Source organism: Meles meles, chromosome 1 (genome assembly GCF_922984935.1).
Source record: "Meles meles chromosome 1, mMelMel3.1 paternal haplotype, whole genome shotgun sequence".
Classification (NCBI taxonomy): domain Eukaryota; kingdom Metazoa; phylum Chordata; class Mammalia; order Carnivora; family Mustelidae; genus Meles; species Meles meles.
Window position 1 is genome coordinate 215,790,337 of NC_060066.1, and position 18,058 is coordinate 215,808,394.

The 18,058-nt window shown below is 68.3% G+C and overlaps 1 protein-coding gene across 1 annotated transcript in view; it reads right to left on the reverse strand.

Annotated features, from left to right (window-relative positions):
• PLCH2 (phospholipase C eta 2) overlaps positions 1 to 9,370 on the reverse strand; it is a 51,630-nt gene extending 42,260 nt beyond the window's left edge. The window contains exon 1 of the mRNA XM_046010884.1: positions 9,302 to 9,370. Coding sequence (XP_045866840.1) covers positions 9,302 to 9,332 — 31 coding nt within the window. The 5' untranslated portion in view covers positions 9,333 to 9,370. The remainder of the gene's footprint in view (positions 1 to 9,301) is intronic.
• Positions 9,371 to 18,058: the final 8,688 nt, after the last annotated feature.

Here is an 18,058-nt window from a genome sequence, read left to right on the forward strand (position 1 = left end):
TGATAATGCCCAAAATAACCCCACAATGCGCCACGCGGGCTCCTTCAGAATGGGACTGAGTCAGGCACAGCTGTGTGCAGGGTCGCTTTAGAATGCACCAAGTGAACCACACAGACGCGCAACCCGGCCCGAGGACGCCCGCCCCCGCCTGCCGCACTGCACACGTCGGGGGTAAAGGTAGGGCACTGGGGGGGGGGGCTGCCTTCCACCCAGACGCTGAAGGGAGGCCCCAGGTGTCACGCCGGGCGGAGGGACCACAGGTGCCCCAGAAGTCCCCTCACACCCGCAGGCCCCCCGCCCCCTGCCTCGAAACCCGTCTCTGATAAGTCCCGGGAGCTCTGAGACCCCCCACGGCCGCAGCAACTCCCCACTCGGCCCCGAGAACGGTTCCTCGCCCCAGTCCAGTCTCCGCCAACTGGCGGGCAGGGGCAAACTGCCCTCTCTAGAAAGCTCTCCCCAGGCCTCTACCTGCCCCCGGCCCCAGCCCCCGAGGCCCCCTAACCCCTGCCACACCCCTTGCCCCCCGCACCACCCGTGCCAGGAAGGGCAGGTGGGCAGACCTGCCCAGGGGAGGCCGGTCCCGGGCACTCAGCAGTCCCAGGCCTCTCTGGTGGGGGACGGGGGCCAGACCCCCCAGATGGGTGAAGCAGGTGCCTAGCAGGTGGCCGGCAGCTCCAGGCCCAGAAGAGCCGGCACCCAGTTCAGGTGCCCGGCGGCCTCCGCTCCCACACCAGAGGGCCCCACAGCACCAGGGCTACGCCAGAGAGACAGGCCAGCCTGCACCCCAAGAGGAGCCAGAGGAGCCCACGTGTGCCCACGTGCTCCTCCCCACACTCATGAGCCTCCTCTGTGAGGGGACCTCCCAGGGCCCAGCTGGGGCCTGCACCCCCAGAGCCGGGGCAGGAAGGCCGGGCGGTGTCAGGCCGCCCCCTCCCCACAGAGCATTGCTGCTCCGCCCGCCCAGCCCGGAGGCAGCCACGCTGCACCGCACGCGCCAGGCTGGAGGGGTGGCTAAAGGGGGGGCTGGGTGGATGAGGGTGACGAGGACGGGTCACAGGGAGAGCGCCCTTGGACGGTCCGCCTGGCCCCTCAGGAGCCCAGGCTGGTTTTGTTCTGAGGGGCTGAACCCCTGCCTGTCCCTCTCTCCGCCCCAGGCTCCTCAAGGAGCCCCACGCTCCCCTCCATGGCCTGCTGCCTGAGGCAGGCGGCCCCCCAGCTCCGGAACGCGGCCATGGCCAAGGAGCCCACGGCCTGGAGGAAGCAGGCCACAGCCTGCTTGCTCGGAAACTGTGGTGGTCACGGGGTCTGCCCTGCCACTCTGCCCGCGGAGAGGGACCCCCTGCTCAGACCGCCGCCCCCTGCAGACCCTCCCCGCCCCACGAGGCTCAGGCACAGCGCTGGTCCTCCGGCTCTCCACGGCCTCCGCCACGGCCGCCGCCCTGGGGGAGGAAGGCCTTTCCCTCAGGCCGCGCCCTGACGGGGCCACAGTCCTGGGGACGGCTGAGGGCTGGAGCCACAGCAGCCCTTCTACGAGGGGGACACCAGGGACACGCGTCTCAGGTCTCATTGCTGGGCTCTGCCAGAGTGAGGACAAACAGGGGCACTGTCCGTGGCCACGAGGGCCCCTGGAGAGCGACAGCAGCACGCGGGTGCTGGGCGTGGCTTCTGTCCCGAGCGCGGACGGAGCGTGGCAGGTCCTCAGCTGGCGGACAGCAACGACAGCGGGACCGGGAGGACCTGGCCCTGGGGCCCCCGGGGAGAGTCCTGGGAGCCACCGCTTCCCGCACTGAGACGGGAGGTGGAGTTAGGGCCCCCACATGGCACTCAGCCCGCCCAGAGCCTCCATGATGCCTTCCACGCGGGACAGAGAGACCCGGACGCGGGGAGCCGACCCTGCACGGGCGCTCGTGTTCACCACCCGCTGGTACCACCTCCCCGCTGTCTGCTGGCCCTGCGGCCCCGGCCGCTCACCACCCCAGCCTCAACGTCCGCATACGTAAAATGGGGCAACGGCAGGGCCAACCCTGCGGGGCTGGGAATAGCCCCCATAACCAGGCCAACAGCCCGGGGCCCCGGAAGGGGAGGCTGTAGGAGCCCGAGCCGAGCCCCTGTCCCCGCTGCCCGGGAGTTCCGTGGGCGCCTCCCCAGGCCCAGATGCTGTCCGAGGCAGATAGTGGCAGGTGAGTGACCTCTAAGCTCTGGGGGAGGGAGGGGTGGACCCTGCCCCCGGCAGAACCGAGGGGCCCCCGTCCTCGGAGCAGCACCCCCACCCCCCTCCAGCCCACTCCAGGCGATGGCTGCTGCCTTCGAGACAAGAGGAAATCCTTCTGCCAGCTGCTCTCCAGGACGCAAGGCCGGGTGGAGGGGCCCGATGGGGTCCCCGGCCAGTCCCCTCCTTGGGAACCTCAGGTCTGCTCCCTGAAGGCCAACACCCATGTCTGGCACCCAGGGCCAGCCATCCCCAGGTCTCAGCTCTTTCCTTCTGTAAACCGGGGCGGGGGGGGGGGGGGGGGACAGGGTGACTGCCGTGGCGCCACGGATCGGGACAGAGTGACCAGGCCCCGGGGGGTGCCCGCTTCCGGTAGGGGAGACCAGAGGCAAGCAGCCTTTCTTGCGGGAAGGTTCGGGCCTGGTGCCCGGGCAGAGGCCCCGCTCTGCCCGCCTCCCGCCAGCTGGAGGGAGGACACAAACCCTACTTTGCAGGTTTGGCCTTTCCGAGGGATGACCGAGACCCCAGGGTTCCGCTGTGTGAACAGAGCCTCGCCTCACCAGCGTGCGGAGAGCAGCGCCACCCCACAGCTCGGCCCAAATAACCGCCTCCGGTCAGAGCTGCCGCGGCCGAGCTGGGAGCGCGTCCCAGGACTCGGTCGGGTGCGTGCGGGGGCGAGACGGAGGGGCCTGGCCTCCACGCACCCGCCTCTCCCCTCTGTGACGCTGGCCCAGCCCCCGGGGAAGGAAGCGACCACGGTTCCCAGAAGGGACACTCTGTCCCCAAGGACAGAGTTTCAGGCAAGCAGTGTCAGGGCACTTGTTGGGGGCCCGGCCCACCAGGGTCCCAGACCCACAGGGCTGCCACGTCCAGGGCAAGAACAGGGGGGCTGCGGCCTTGGAGCCAGTCCCCGGGGCTGGAGGGAGACCAGGAGGGAGACCAGGGCCGGGGGAAGGAGGCCTCCTGGGAGGCGGGTCTGCGGAAGTCCCCACCCAGCTCCCCGGCCTCAACCAGGCCTCCCCGTGGCTTCCCTGGGTGGCAAGACCCAACAGAGCTAGCAAAGCCCACGAGGTGGGGGGCCCACCAAGTACCCGTGGTTCGGACCCCCACCCCACCCTCAACTCAGAGGCAGCCGGACCTGTGGAGGCTGGGGGTGCCCTGGCCTTCCAGGACACGGGGCCCCTGGCTGCATCCCCCACCCGGAGCTGTCCTAACCATACCCCAGTCCCACTTCCAGAGGGTCAAGCAAGGCCCCCCAGAGGCCACCTCTCGGAAGCTTGCGCGGAGCCCCAGCCTCGGGAACGCGATCACCCTGCGGCACGACCCTCACATTCCCTGCGGTGACAAGGGCCTGACGCTCAGAGAGGCCACTGTGTGGTCTAGGAACGCACAGCCCAGGGGGTGGCAGGGTCAGGCTTTGACATAGACCGGGCTCCACAGCCCCTCCCACCTGGCCACGGCGCCACATGTGGCCTCACACGTGGGCCCTGCCTGCCCAGCCCAGGTGTCCCCTGCGGGGGACCCGGGTAGGGGTAGAATGTTAAGCAGGACCAGGCTAGTGAATTAGCCCCTTTTATACTCTCTGGAGGGCAGGAGGCATCCCCGAGGCTCAGCCATGCTCAGCGGTGCGAGCAGAGGCTCTGAGAAAGTGGGGCACGTCGTGATTAGCAAAGGAGATGACCAGAGGCCGTCGTCCTGCGCTGGAAAGGCCCCTGGTGAAGGAAGAGGAACCAACCAGGCCCTTGACGAGAGGCCCCGGTACCCTGCCATGCTCCACCTCCAGGCTGGGTCTCAGAAAGGACACCGAGCTCGAGCTCGCCCCTCGAGCCCATCTCTGACCAGCCTCAGAGGGTAGGGGCCAGCGGGCAGGAAAGCCCGGGGGGAGGGGGACAGTGGCCGCAGATCTGGATACAGACCTGTGGCTTACCTGCATCCCAAGGCGCACCGAGACCCAGGGCTGGACGCAGGGACACTGAGGCCTCCCGCGCCAGAGGCCATTCTGGCCCAGAGCTGGCCTCCTGATCACGCACCGGAGCCGCCCGCGGCCACCCTGGCTCCTGCGCCCTGCGAGCGGCAGCAGGAGAAGCCGAGGGCGGGTGGCTCTCCGGGGAACAGCAGAGCTCCAGAGAGCACCAGGGAGCGGGCTGGGAGGAGGCTCTGGCCTGCCCTGGCCTCTCTGCCTTGCTCCTTGGAAGCTGGGGAGAGCAGGCAGCCGTGGCCACCAGCGGCGGCTGGACTCTCATCCCCTGCCTGCCGCACAGGTGAAGATGCTCAGACCGGTCCCCTGCCCCAGGCCGCACAGGGCCGGTGGCGGAACAGGGAGACAACCTGAGTCTGCCCCACTCTGGGGGTCCTCCCAGCCCCGGTTCCCCCAGGCAGGGCCTGGGCTTCACCTTCCCACCAAAGCCAACCAGCACCGGCAGATCCCCCGGACCCGCTCTCCCCCACCACTCACTCTCACGCCTGAGTCCCTCCGGCGGGGCTCTCCGGCTGGCAGTGTCCCCTGGGAGACCGTGCCAAAGGCCCATCTCTATCTATGGTGCTGTCCCCATCTCCTCCAGCTGCGTCCTCCGTGCTCCCAGTTAGCACCTAAAACCCACTGTAGCTTGAGAGCTGCTCGGGGCCGTGCTAAGACCAGGGGTGCCTCGGCAGAGGCGCTGGCCAGTGCCCCAGGGGCTGCGCGATCCCTCTGGTACAGAGATGCCCTTGAGACCCCAAGGCCGCAGGCCGCTCAGCCCACTAGAGCCAGCCCTCCCCTCACCAGCGAAACAGCCCACTGTGATGAGAGGGGAGCCTGGGAGTCCCCACCCCTCGGGGTGGCCACGACCACCGGCTGGCCTGGTCCAGGAGCAGCCATTCCCTGAGGGGGAGCCCCCCACCTCCCCCAGGAGCCTCTAGACAGCTGGGGTGGTGGGGACCCAGGCGGCAGGCTGTCAGGGGCTCTGTGTGGAGCAGCCCTGCTCCTGCCCTGCACATGTCCCCGCCTGTGGGGTCTGGGGGGTGCCACCGGCCGGCAGGCACTGGGCAGGGGCACGGCGGGCGCACAACAAGACCGCTGTAGAGCGCCAACGGCTGGCCTCCAAGGGACACACCCACACCCCAGAACTGATGCAGAAGGTCTCTGCAGGTGTGACGAAGCTAGGAATGGTCGCCCCACATGGGGCGAGGATCCCACGACAAGCATCTCTGTAAGGAGGACGGAGGACACGGGGACCGGGCCATGTGAAGACGGAGGCAGGCCCTCAGGGCTGAAGAGCGGGAAGGGTCCTTCCACAGAGCATCTGGAGGGAACGCAGCCCTGGACACCTTGACCTGGGGCCCCCCGCCTCCCAGCGGGGACGGAGGTTCCTGCTCGTTTGCTCTGGCCGCTGCAGGGCACCATGAGGTCCCCTCAGGCTGGCCCGGAGGACCACCTCCCGTGGCGTTCACGGAGAAAGCAGCCTTCCTACTAAGGTGGGTGCTTCTGCCGGGCCTAACTTCTTGGGGGCCACCCAGACAAGGTCCACAGCGGCCTTGGGGCCCCAGAGCCGCCAACACTGGCAGGAGCTACACACTCTGTGCCGATGACCAGACCAGAGCCCAAGCTCTCCGGAGGAGCACAGGAGGACCGTTGGCTAGGTGACCACAGCCGGTAAGGGGACCAGGAGAGGCCGCGCTGGGGGCAGCAGGAGGCCTGGGTCGGAGGCTTCCCTGGGCTCTTCCCCATGTTCCGAATGTGTCCGCGAGACACATTTCAGAGACGGTCCCCAGCCCTCCCTGTCTTTCTGCCTCCCAGGCCCCCAGCGTCCCCCTCGTGCCGGCGTCTCTCCCGGCTCCTCCCACTGGCCCCACTGCAAAGTCCCCTCTGAGTACGGCAGAGTCTGAGGATGGAAAGCGGGGGACCCAACACGCCCGCTGGCTCACCTCCTTCCCCTGAGCGGCCTGGAAGCCTCCCGTCTCGGGACTGCACGTCTGCGCACGTGCACGTGAGGGTCGGGGTCCACACGCGGGTGCGGCAGGGGAACAGGGAGACGACCCCCCAGGACACAAGCGAGCTGAGTGCTCCAGGGCCTTCCCCACTCAGGCTCTGGGTTGAGCCGTCGCCCTGCCCCAGGCCTCTGCAGGCCCAGCGGCTTGCCGGCTCCCCCCCCCCCTCCCCGCCTCCTGGAGCCTCCTGCCCACCGCCCACTGGGACACCATGCGCTGAGAAACAGGTGAGGAGCCCGCTCTGCATGGGGGAGGTGGAGACCCCAGAACCAAGTCCCAGAGGCTGCTGGGAGCGCAGAGGGGGCGGAAAGGCTGAAAGAAGGGCCATGAGGGACCAGACGGGGCTGGGTCAGGCCCCCTCCCGAGACCACCATGCCTGTGAGAACACGCGTGCACACACGCAGGCTGAGGCCTCCTGCCACACTCGCCCCGGGGAGTCCCAGAGCACCTGCCGGCCCAGGCCCCTCGCCACAGCCCCAGCTGGCCAGGTCTCGGCTGGGAGTGGTGACCAGGCAGCCTCCTTCGTCCCCTGCACTGGGCAGGTAGAAGGGACAAAAGCCCCACTCGTGGCTGGCTGGCGGCCCCGCTGGAGGCAGCTCCCAGGAGCCCTTGCTCCCTGTGCTGTGTCTGTTACACAACAAACCTAAGAATAATCCAGAGGGCGGGCAGTGCAAGGGGAACGGAGCTCTCCTGCTTCCCGGGACCCCTCAGGCTGGGGCGGGGGGCGGGGCCGATGGCATGGGGGTCCCGCCTCTGCCTGGGGGCCTGAGGCCATCTGGAGACCCCGGGGCTAGCCAGGTGTGCGCCCACCCCCAGCACCTGGGAAACCGGGTCACAGACAGAGTTCTGGCTCCCCAGAGCCAGCCAGGCAGATGGGGGAGGCAGGCAGAGCCCCACAGGGCCATCTGTACCCAGTGGTCCTTGGAGTCCAAGGGCCTGGCCCGGTCTGCCGTGGGCACTGTGGATATGATCCCACGCCTCCAACGGCCGCCCCTTCTCCGCACTCGGGGCCTGGGGGCTTCCGTGGATGTGACTGCGCGAGACGGAGGAGAAGGGAGACCCAGCGTGACAGGAGTGGCCGCTGGCGGCCCGGCCCTTGCCCTGTCCGGCCCTGGAGGTGGCAGGCAGCCCGTGGATCTCTGGGCCAGACTCCCTCCCTTCCCGGAGCAGGCAACGGGCTGGTACGACGGTCGCGCCCAACGAAGTAGCCCTATTAGACGCAGCGCAACAGAATATGAACAAACGGACTCGCGGCTCTTTGTCTATCACAGGCATTAAAAATTAAAATCCAATTACAACTCCCATTGTCAAACCTGGCTCCTGCCACTTACAACAACCCGTTGGGGGCGGGGGGAGGATTATGTAACCTGAACTCTCGGCTTCAGGGAGTGAGATCCTGGGCGGGACCGGACCACCCGTCCGCACCAGGAGGGTCTGCATGGGTCACAGTACCCTCTGGAACCCTGGGGACCCCACAGACTTGACTCGGGCATCAGCTGAGGAGGTCCCCGGCTGACCACGCTCAGGAGGGGGCACGGCCAGCCCCACCTCCTCCCTGCTCACAGCTGCACCCGACAGCCGCCCATCTGTGCCGCTGGTGGCCGGAGGCCCCGCAGGACCCAGGCAGACCCCACCCCAGCTCCGTGCTCGCTTCCAAAGCCCAGGTGGGCCAGGGTCCAAAATGTGAGGGTCACCGGACCCACCCTCTGGGAAACCCCAGGACACGAGGGCACTGCCCAGCACGTGCTCGCACTGAGTCCCGTGACCCCCCAAGACGTGTCAGCCTCTTGCCTCTGGGGGGTGGGGGGGCCGAGCCACAGCCTCTGGCCAGACGCAGGCCAGGACAGGGCCACCAAGATGTTCAGGCTGGGGGAAAAGGGCTGAAAGACCCTTCAGTCAGACAACAGCACCCACGCCACCTGCCACAGACCCTTCTTTCTGGAACCCTCAGGCTCTCTCCTTAGGGCCCCGCAGACGTGACCACGGGTTAAATTCAGAGAGAACTCCGATGAAGTGGGGGCTGGGCGGCGGCAGGGCCCGTCCCTTCTGTTTCCCCAGGCAGGGGCCACAGTCGGGTCTCGGGGCAGACATGCGGGCTCCTGACCCCAATTCTGACCTGCCCCTCTGTGGCTACAGTGCTCTGATTGAGGCTTTGGGCTCCAGGAACCCTGGCAGGACCCTAACAGGTTCTTCAGGACAAGCGTTTCGGCACCGCGGCCCAAGGGCCAGGAGAGCCGATCCTCCCCCGTGGGAGATGAGGGCGGAGGGCACAGCAAGGACGCAAACGTGGGACAGTCCCATGGGTGAGGGGTGGGGAGGCCACCGGAGAAAGGCCACTCTGGCTGTGGAGTCAGCGTTCTGTCTGCCTCCAAGGTTTCTAGGCCGAGTGGGAGTGGGGGTGGGGGAGCCCTCCGGATCCCCTGGCATCTTCCCTCTGCTGGCTCCAGAAGTTTCCGCCTCCCCTGAAGTGCGCCCCTTGCCTCTGCCAGCGGGCGCTGCACTCCGGGAGGTACCGCTTCCCTACCGTCAGCGCCAGCGCCCTACAAACAGCCTGGGAGCCCCCCCACAGCGCCACTGGGCCCCCTGCCAGGGCAGGTCCCACCACACCCCCCTGCCAGTGCAGGGGCCGGAGCCGCACCTGCAGCCAAGCAGAAGGGCCCCGGCCGACCCTGGCCGCATTCTGCCCAGCACCTCCCCACAGACCCAGATGACGGCCGTGCCCCTGCCGCACCGTCCACACCCAGTGAGGGGACAGGGTGCCCTACCGGGGCTCAGCGGGGCTCCGCACAGGGTCACAGCCCCAGCGCCCCATCCGCCCGGCACCCGGGGAGGAAAGTTCGCAGCGGGTAGCCCCAGATGCCTCCACGCGCACTTGGGCCTCCAGGAGAGCCCAGGGCCCCTCACCTGCCGGCCGCGATCCCGCACCCGCACCCGCGCCCGCCGCCTCCAAGATCCCAGCCCTCCCTCCCGGGTCTGGACCTCCGAGGCCGCTCGCGCCACCGCCCCGCGGCGCCGCGGAGCCAGCCGGGCGCCCCCTCTCCGCGCCGGCCCCGACCCGCCCGAGCAGCGGCGCCCCCGCGCGTCCACCGAGCCCGGGCGCAGCGGCGGGAGCGGCGCGGCACCTACTGCGCTTCGGCGGGGCGGCTCCCGCGTCCATTGTCTCCGCGGCGGCGGCGGCGGCGGCGGGGCGGCGGGGGCGGCGGGGGCGCCGTCAGCAGCCGGCCTCGGGCGCGGGCTCGGGCTAGGTCCGGGGCCGGGGCGGGGGCTCGGGCGGCATCAGGCCGGGCGGCCCGCGGCGGGCTGTGCGCGCCGACACTGCGCCCGTGGAGGCGCCGCGCGAGGAGAGCGCTGTCACTCGTGCCGCCCGCACCACACCCCCTGCCCGCCCCGTGCGCGGTGGGGGCCGGGGGCGCGGGCTCCGCGGCGGGCGCAGAGCGGGGCGCGGGGCGCAGAGGCGAGGAGCGCCGGGCGCAGAGCGGGGCGCGGGGCGCAGAGGCGAGGAGCGCCGGGCGCAGAGCGGGGCGCGGGGCGCAGAGCCGTGGGTAGAGCGGGACGTGAGCAGGGCGCAGAGCGGGGCGCACAGTGGGGCCCGCAGGCTTTCCCCGCAGAGGTGCGGCCTCGTCGCTCCCTCTTCTTCCCCCTCCACGCCCCTCTGCGTGGCCCCAGACGGTGCGACTGCGAAGGGGGGCACCCGGGGACGCCTCCCAGTCCAGGGGCTGGGCGCAGCGGGCAAGGGTGTTTGCCTGGCTTCACCCCTCCCCCAAGGTGTAAGGTGGAGAAAGCGGAGAAAGCTGCACAAGGGTCTCGGCCTGGTGGGTTGAGGGGCAGCAGCTCCCCCACCAGGCGGGAGGCACCCTTAGTCCACGTGTGGGGGCGGGGGTGGGGGGCAGTGCCCCGGGCGGGGGGAGGGGTGCTTCCCACCGACGTCTTGGAAATGGGACGAAGAGCGACAGTGGGGGCTGGCCCGCAGCCTCCTCTCCCCAAACCAGCCTCATACACCAAGGAGGCCACGACGTCAGACTATGTCCCCCTCACATTGCGCCGGCTCTTAGAGGTCCCCCGAAGCAGCCCCAGAGATGAGCCCTGAACCCTTTGGAGCCCTCCCTCACAGGACCTCCCCACCAGACCAGGCTTCCTGGGGGCCCCCACCTCTGTCCGCTCCCCCTACCCCCTTCTGTAGGAGGCAGCAGTGGGAGAGGAGAGGGGACACAGGTGGAGAGAACTTGTCCAGCGGGCAACAGTGTCCAGGCAGGCTAGGACCCCACCAGCTGCCCTGGGGCCAGCGACAGCAGGCAGCCCGACGCCGCCGGTGAGACCAGCACACACCTCAGCCAAACCCTCCCTTCTCTGGGCTTCAGTTCCTCCGGGTTCCGCCCAGCCGGCCCCCAGCACCCTCACCCCGACAGGCCGGGGGCCCAGTACCCAGAACCAGGGCCAGGGCTGCCGGGTCTGCTCCCCACCCCTACCTACAGCCCCGGGTGGCCAGGACCCTGAGATGTGACAGAAGGTGGTGGGCGACAGCCTCTGGGACATGCTGGGAGGGGCCCTGCCGGAGCCACACCCGGGCCAGGATGAGGCTCTCACTGGAGGACCCACGACGTTTTGGGATCATACCCGTGGGTACCCACGGTTCGCTTCAGAGACATCACAGCAGGGCCCTGGCCGGGCAGGGGCTGTGGCCTTCGCTCTGCCCTTTGCTCATCCCAGGGCCTCCAAGGCTTTCCTCAGCATGACAGCCCCGGGCCCGCCTGCCTCTCTGCCTGGCTGAGAGCCCCCCCCACCCAGGCTGGGAGTAGGCCAGAGCAGGTGACACCGTGACCCGTCCCCACCTGCACACCTTTTTCCCAGCGGCCCGGGGCTCAGCCAGGGGAAGAGGCGGCCGGTCTCAGAGGGACCAGGATGCCAGTCCTGGGGGCGGAGATGCCTGGGCATGGCCGCGTCCCAGCAGACCTTGGAGGTGTGGCCCAGGGAACCAGGCCCAGGGACACAGAGACTGAAACCAAGCCAGTGAAACAGAGAAGCCCGGACTCCGGCTCCGAGCAAAGCCAGGATGCAGACCAGAGACCCCCAGGAGGGACCCCGCCTTCTGAGCCAGACTCCGGACACTGTGAGAAGCAGGGGCGGGGGTCTGGGCAGCCCAGCCATGAGGATGGGGAGAGGCCATCGTGCAGGGCACGTGGTGTGTGGACATGCCCACCATGAGCTCCGGGTCCTCTGGAGCAACTCCAGCAACAGGGACAGCCTGCTCTCTCCCGTAGCCCTCCCTCACTCCTCCTGAGCACTGCCCTGGCCTGTCCTCCTTTCCCACATCTCCCGGACCCACTCTGGCCTCCCCCAGCCCCAACCCACCGATGCTGCCCAGGCCGTTGCTGGCTCCAAATCCTCAAGGACCCTACTCTCTGGTCATGGGATATCAGACCCGTGAACCTGGCACCCAGGGGGCCCCACTGCCTGGTTTCCAGGGCCTGGAGCAAGGTATCTCCTCCAGGAAGCCTTTCGTGCTTGCCTTGTCCCTGGTGCTCAGCTCCTCTGAGACCACAGCATCCACGGTCCAAGCCAGAGAACTTCACACACCGTGTCACAAGGGGCTTGCCCTTGTTTTGAGTGTCGTTGCCTAGGAAGATCACAAGGTCCCTGCAGGCAGGGCACCACGTGACCCCTGCTCTCCCACACACACATGGCTTGGGCCCCGCTTCAGGGCAGCCTCAGGTGTGTGCCTGCTCGGCCTTGGCAGAGAGGATTCCAGCCACACTGCCCGGCTGCCCCTGTACGCCGAGACTGTCCCTGCGGGCGGCGCTGCCTCTAGGAGTGACAGGTGAGCCGGCGAGAGCCCAGGGAGGACACGGGGCCCAGAGAGGCACGCGTGGAGGCAGCCGGCGGCGCAGCAAGTGAGGGGGGGCCAGCGCGCACGCCGAATCAATACGCCTAATTGGGGGAATGTGCAATTCTCAACCGGCTAAATTTAGAAAGTGTGTATTTCGTTCTTCACCAGCATCTGGTCTTAAGACGTCCCGTTCTCAATCAGAGCTCAAGACAGTGTGCGGGGACCAGGTCTCAGCGTTGCCGGCTCCGGCCTCCCACACACAGCCGGAGCCTGGGGACAGACCGCGGCCGGGCCGGCCAGTGCTGGTACGAGTGCTGTGCCAGGCATCTCCCAGGGCACAGGAGGACGCGTGGGCGGCCTGACCCCCCCCCCCCAGCGCAAGCATTGTGCTGCCCACTTGAGGAAGGGGGAGGACACCCTGCGAGGGCCACCTCTGATGAGCCAAAGGTCTGGAAACCACCGCCAGCCCTCAGGGATCACTGGCTCCCAATAGAACCTTTTCTTTGAGGGGGACACTGAGGCACAGAGAGAAGGCACCTGCCCCAAGCTCCTGGAGACCAGGGATCCGCCCCCAAAGGGCCTCTGTCATTGGATGCGGTGGGTGTTTCCACCTAACTCTGGTAGGTCAAGGCAGGGTCCACAAGCTGGGTCAGGGCTGGGCCAGGCCACGTCTAATACGGCCATCCACACGGCCAGGGTCTCAGCTCCTGCAGGCCAGCCTAGACCCTGGGCAGGGCAGCCCAGCTCTGGGGTGGGGGGGGGGGGCTGGAAATGCTCCATGATGCCCTGGCCACCCCAGGGCCAACCCCCTGCAAGCCCCCCTGGCCAGGGGAGGGGGGAGGCTGGTGAGCCGGAAGCACACAGAAGACTGGGGCTGGTCCCGGCCCAAATGACCCCCGAACAGTTGAGCAGAACATGGGCCCCGCAGTGAGCAGCTTGTCTCCACGTGGCATGGAAGCCAGCAGGGGAGGTGCGGGGGGTGCCAGGGCTCAGGGCCCAGAGGGCCGCTGGATGGGGCTTTCCCCGCCATGCAGAGGGTGCTGGGGAGACCCTCTGGTCATCCCGGGGTGGAGGTGAACATCCCCTCCCAGGCCTCCCCGTGGGCACCCCAAGCCCATAGCCATCACCCCAGTTCCATTTCTGTCTTCCCCAGGTGGCCTGTGCTGGGGGGCGGGAGTGGCTCTGGGGAGAAGGGAAGGGGGCAGGTGACATGGAGGGAGAGAGGTGGGGGCGGAGATTGTGTCTTGGAGAGGGGGAGGGGCGCACTGAGAGGCCTTCCCACAGACCGTTGGTCCCTCAGCCACCCCGGTTGTCCGTGGAGCAGGGGACGCTGGGCCCTGAGGTGGCAATGTCCCCCACAGTAACCAGGCTGCTGGCTGGGCTCGCCCTTCCTGCAACCTGCACATCCCCGGGTCCCCAGCTGGGCGGCTAGGAATTCAGTGTGACCCCAGCCCCAGCCCCCAGCCCGAGAGGAGGCCTCTGCCTCCGGACCAGCATAAAGCATGCACCCAAACTACTCCCTGTGTAGTTTACCAAAACCATTTTGCGGACACTGGGTGGGCTTTTGGAGGGGCACAGCAGGAAGGGCCTCGGATGGGGGCATTGAGCTTTACCCAGTGGGGGCAGGAAAGGGGTTGGGGGAGAGGCAGGTGAGGGAAGAAAGGGCCAGGGCCAGATCACTAAGGGTCTTAGAGACAAAAGCAAGGTGTTATATGTAGTTGGCGGGGCAGTGGGTAGAGGCGGGAGGAAAGGAGGGAAGGGAAGGGAGAGGGAGGTGGGGGGTGCAGGAAGCAGGCTGTCTGGCATCCTGGGCACCAGACCCAGAGGGAGTTCAGACAGGGCGTGGCGTGCAGGTGGAGGGAAGTGAGGGCACCTGAGGTCGTGAGGAGCAGCGTCAGGGGTGCTCTTTGCTGCGACAGGGAACCTGGGAGGGGGAGGTCTGGGGCGGAGCTGCCGCGCTGGAGGTTTGAGAGCTCCAGGCAGAGCAGGCCCCGGAGGGTCCCAGGTGAGCTCGGGAAGGAGTGGGGGCTGGACACCCTGAGTGGGAGCGACCCCCAATGGCAGGGGCCGCTGGCCAGGCTCCGAGAAGAGCCCCCCCCAGCCCAGCTGGGTGGAATGCTGCTTGCCTGATACTTATCTACTCCTTCCCAGATGGCTGGAAAGATCTGGAAGACCCTTTCATTCCACGGGCCGGGTCTGGGCTCGCTGTTCCCTCCCTGCCTGCTCTGGCCACAGGGGCCTGGGCCAGCGAGTGTCGGCTGTCGGCTCCGAGCTCCAGGGTGAGTCCTGGGGGGCGGGCAGCCGAGCTCACACCCCATGCCCTTCCGCAGCTGGCAGCAGGCAACGGGAACAGGGCTGGGCTACTCCCGTGGCCCCAGGGGGATGGAGGGCGGAGGGGCCCTCACCCGTCCCCTCTGAGCCCAGTAGGCAGTCTATTCCACCCTGGGCCAGGCAGAGCTGGAGCCCTCAGCGTTGGGCCGCACCGGAAGCCAACCTCCGTCTCGGAATGGGGGGACGAGCCACCTTGCCCCCAACACCGCCCTCCCCAGGCGCCACACACAGGGAGGTCCTGCGACCCGCACCCAGCCTGGTCAGGGGAGCCCCACCAGTCCCTCCTCCCCCATCCCCACCTTACAAGCACCTGCCCGTTGTGCAGTCTCGGGGAAACCCGAAACACCTCCTGCTAAGCTTGCTGCTGGCTGGGCCGGCTCGCTCTGGCCTGCCGCGACGGTCAAAGAGCCAGCCCCCAGCCCAGAGGAGTCCCAGCCCCGCAGTGTCGGGTGTGGGCTCCCCGGCCCCACCGAGGAAAGGCCACAAAACCAGGCTTCCTCTCCAGATGAAGCGAGGCCCAGACCGCCCGCCACAGCACCCTCCCAGCCCGGCCTGTCCACGGGCCTCCAGACACCCTGGGGACCACCGTCAGCTCCATCCCTGCTTCTGACCGGCGACCCCTTCCCTCCTCCCTGATGCAGAGCCCCCCTTCCTGGCCTCGCCCGGGCCACTCGCTCCCGTGCAGACTGGGCCGTGGGGTCTCCGTCCGTCGGGCTCCCATCTGCCAGCAGAGCCAGGCCTGCGTCCCGGGTCCCCGCACGCTCTGACACACGTCAGGCTCCGATCCGCGGACAGCCGGGAGCCGCCAGCCCCACGCTCGTCAGAACAATCTCCCATGTGTGACCAGCTTCAGGCCACGGGAAACCACAGCTTCCGGGGGACCCCAGCCTGGAGGTTCGGGTCACCCTGGGGGTTCAAGCACAGACATAACAGCTCACGGCCGCACTCACCCAGCCAGGCCGGCCTCCCGGGGACAAGAAGCGTCAGCGCCCAGGGTGCCGGGGCAAGCGGCCACGACTGGTAAGGTTCAGGGAACCTGTCCCCGGAACCCCAGAAGCCTGGCGTGTCTCCCCTTGCTGGGGAGGAGAGACCCTTCCCACACTCCCCCCAAACTGGAGGTTCGAACTGGCCACCAGCTAGAACTCTGTCTGCCGGAGCGAGGCGGCCCCAGAGGAAGCCGACACCCACCGAGTCCTGGCAGCGGTCGCTCCGTCACGCTGACCCAGGGGCAGGGCATGATGTCACCGCCCCAAACCAGGCTGCTCCCTGGGTACAAGGCTGCCTGGGGGGGGATGTCCCTGCCTGGGGAGCGAAGGAGCGCGGGGCGGCACCGTCCAGGGAGCTGTGGTCACTTGCCCACCCGCTCCTCAGGGTAAGGTCTGCTCCCTGCGGGCTGACTCCGGAAAGGCAGCGGTGAGGCCACAGCCCCCCTCTCTGGCCCCTGCCCTGCCCGGCTGGCAGCTCAGCGGGAGGCTAGCGATGTGCACGCGCATCCAGGGCCACTGTCCTGAAGACACGGGCCTCGGAGGAAACAGGGGCACAGCCCCGCCGCCTCCTCTGTGTCCGTGAATGCTTCCAGGCTCCCCGACACTTGGTGGCAGCTGCTGGGCCGTGCCCACTGGACTGTGAGGCAGCCATTAGAAACCAGGCTCCAGAAGAAAATCCCCGGGTTTGAAGGGAATGCAGGCCGCGTCCCAGCCCCAGGGCAGGGCTCCTCGGGGCACGGTGCCGGGAGCTCAGAGACCTGAGTGAGCTCAGAGCCTCCCGGAAGGTGCCCACGGGGGTGGGCAGACCCCATCTCTTCTCCACATTTTCCCGTATTTTCCAAAGCATCTCCTCTGGGGAAGTTTCGCTTCTTGCTTTCATATCAGGAGAAAAGGAACTACAAGCAAGACAACACACAGAGAGCTGGCGGGAGGTCCCGGGGGAGGCAGGGGTCTGAACACGCTTTGAAGGTCCACACATCCTGCTCCCGCCCTCCGCCTCCCGGCCCCGGCTCCACGAGGACACGGGCCTAGACATGCAGCCCAGCCTCCCCAAGCCGGGCTCCCACACAGGGACAGGAAGGCAGCAGGACCAGTCAGCTCCGGGCTCCGCCGCCCCCCAGCAGCCCCAGCCAAGCACTGGGGACGCCCGGAGAGGGCGACGGAGGCTGCTGCTCCCGCTCCAGGAGACCCGCAGCTGCAGCCCGAGAGACCCTGCCGTCTCCCGTCCCTCAGCCCGTCCAGTCCAAGGCTATGACCTCATTCACCCCGCAGCATCCGGACCATCTTGCTGACCCTCCCCGGGCTGGCCCTTCTGTCTGGAAATCTCGCTGTGTGGGCTCGGGGGAGTGACTGAACGTCTCTGAGCTCACGGGGCCGCATCACACCTCAGCACAGGGCTGGCCCAGGCCTCGGCGGGACAGGGCCCAGCCAAAGAAAGACCCTTCTCAGCCCAACGGCCCGGCATCCAGGGGGCGGGCCGTGGAGTGGGGCAGCTCAAACTGGCCTCCCTCCCCCAGAGCCCACGGGCTGTCCGACCCCTGCAGAGAGCTCCGGCTGCTACAGACGGCCCATCCCCGGGATGCGGGCCCAGATGCCCAACAAGCAGGTCCTCCGGAGTCCTCCCACTGTAAGCCCCTCTGTGCCCTTGGGGGAGACAGGAGGCCATGATCTGGACCCCCCAAGAGAAAGGACCGCACGGCAGCCCCGCCCCACCTGGCCGGAGGAGACGCAGACTGGGGAGCAGCCAGATGGCTCCCAAGACAGCAGGGTCCCCAGGGTGCCCCTGCCCCAGCGGCTCTGTTCCAGAAGCCCTTGGCGGGTCCCCTTCCTATGTACAGCAGCTGGGCCGGGGGGAACCTGGTGCTCCCCTCCCAGGGGACAGACCCCAGCCTCCAAAGCCCTGGAGGGAGTGCTGGTCTCTGACCAGGTGGCCAGAGGACAGCCACTCCCCTCCCCCGCTGAGGCCCTGTCCAGCACCCTGTGTGGCAGCGCACCCCGTCCGGCAGGGCGTGGCCTCTGTGTCTGTCCTGCCGAGTCCCGCAGGCCTGGCTCTCACCCAGCGGGCCCAGCATCAGGACCCCAGGGCACCAGGAGCTGACCGGCCACTTGCAGAGCCCGGTGCGTTGACTGTCGGGGCCAGAGAGTTGCCCAGACTGTGAGCTCAGGTCTCCACCGGCCCCCGGAAAGGCCCCCATGCCGTCCGCCCCTCAGAGCCTGTGCTCGGCACCCCCAGCCCTCATCACACTTGTCTTGAGGTCGTCGGAGAGCAGCTCCTGTGGTCTCCCTGACCCTCACCCACGGAGCGGGCCCAAGACGCTCGAACTGAAACCTGTGACCGCGGATAGGCAAGGACAGGGGTGAGCAACCTGCCGTGGGGATGGCCACTTTCCGGGCACCGTCCCACGGTCCCAGCCCTGGCCCTGGGCCCCTGGGGTCCACACACTCAGCTCCGGCAGGAAGCGACCTTTCTCCCCACCACGAGTGGGCCGCGGGGCTGAGGCCACACTCACTTTCCCAGCGGGAACTTGGCACCTGCAGACCATTGTGGGCACGTGGCTGGGAGTCCCGGGATGGGGGCACAGGGCAGACACTGGGTGACTGCGCTGCCCCCACACAAGCCACCGACCCAGGTCCTTGAGACCAAGAGGCCATGGCCCCAGAACAGACCCCAGCCACACACACCCCGGGCACACCCTGAGCCTCACACCCCCACACACACCAGCTCCCCTTCTGGGACTGAGC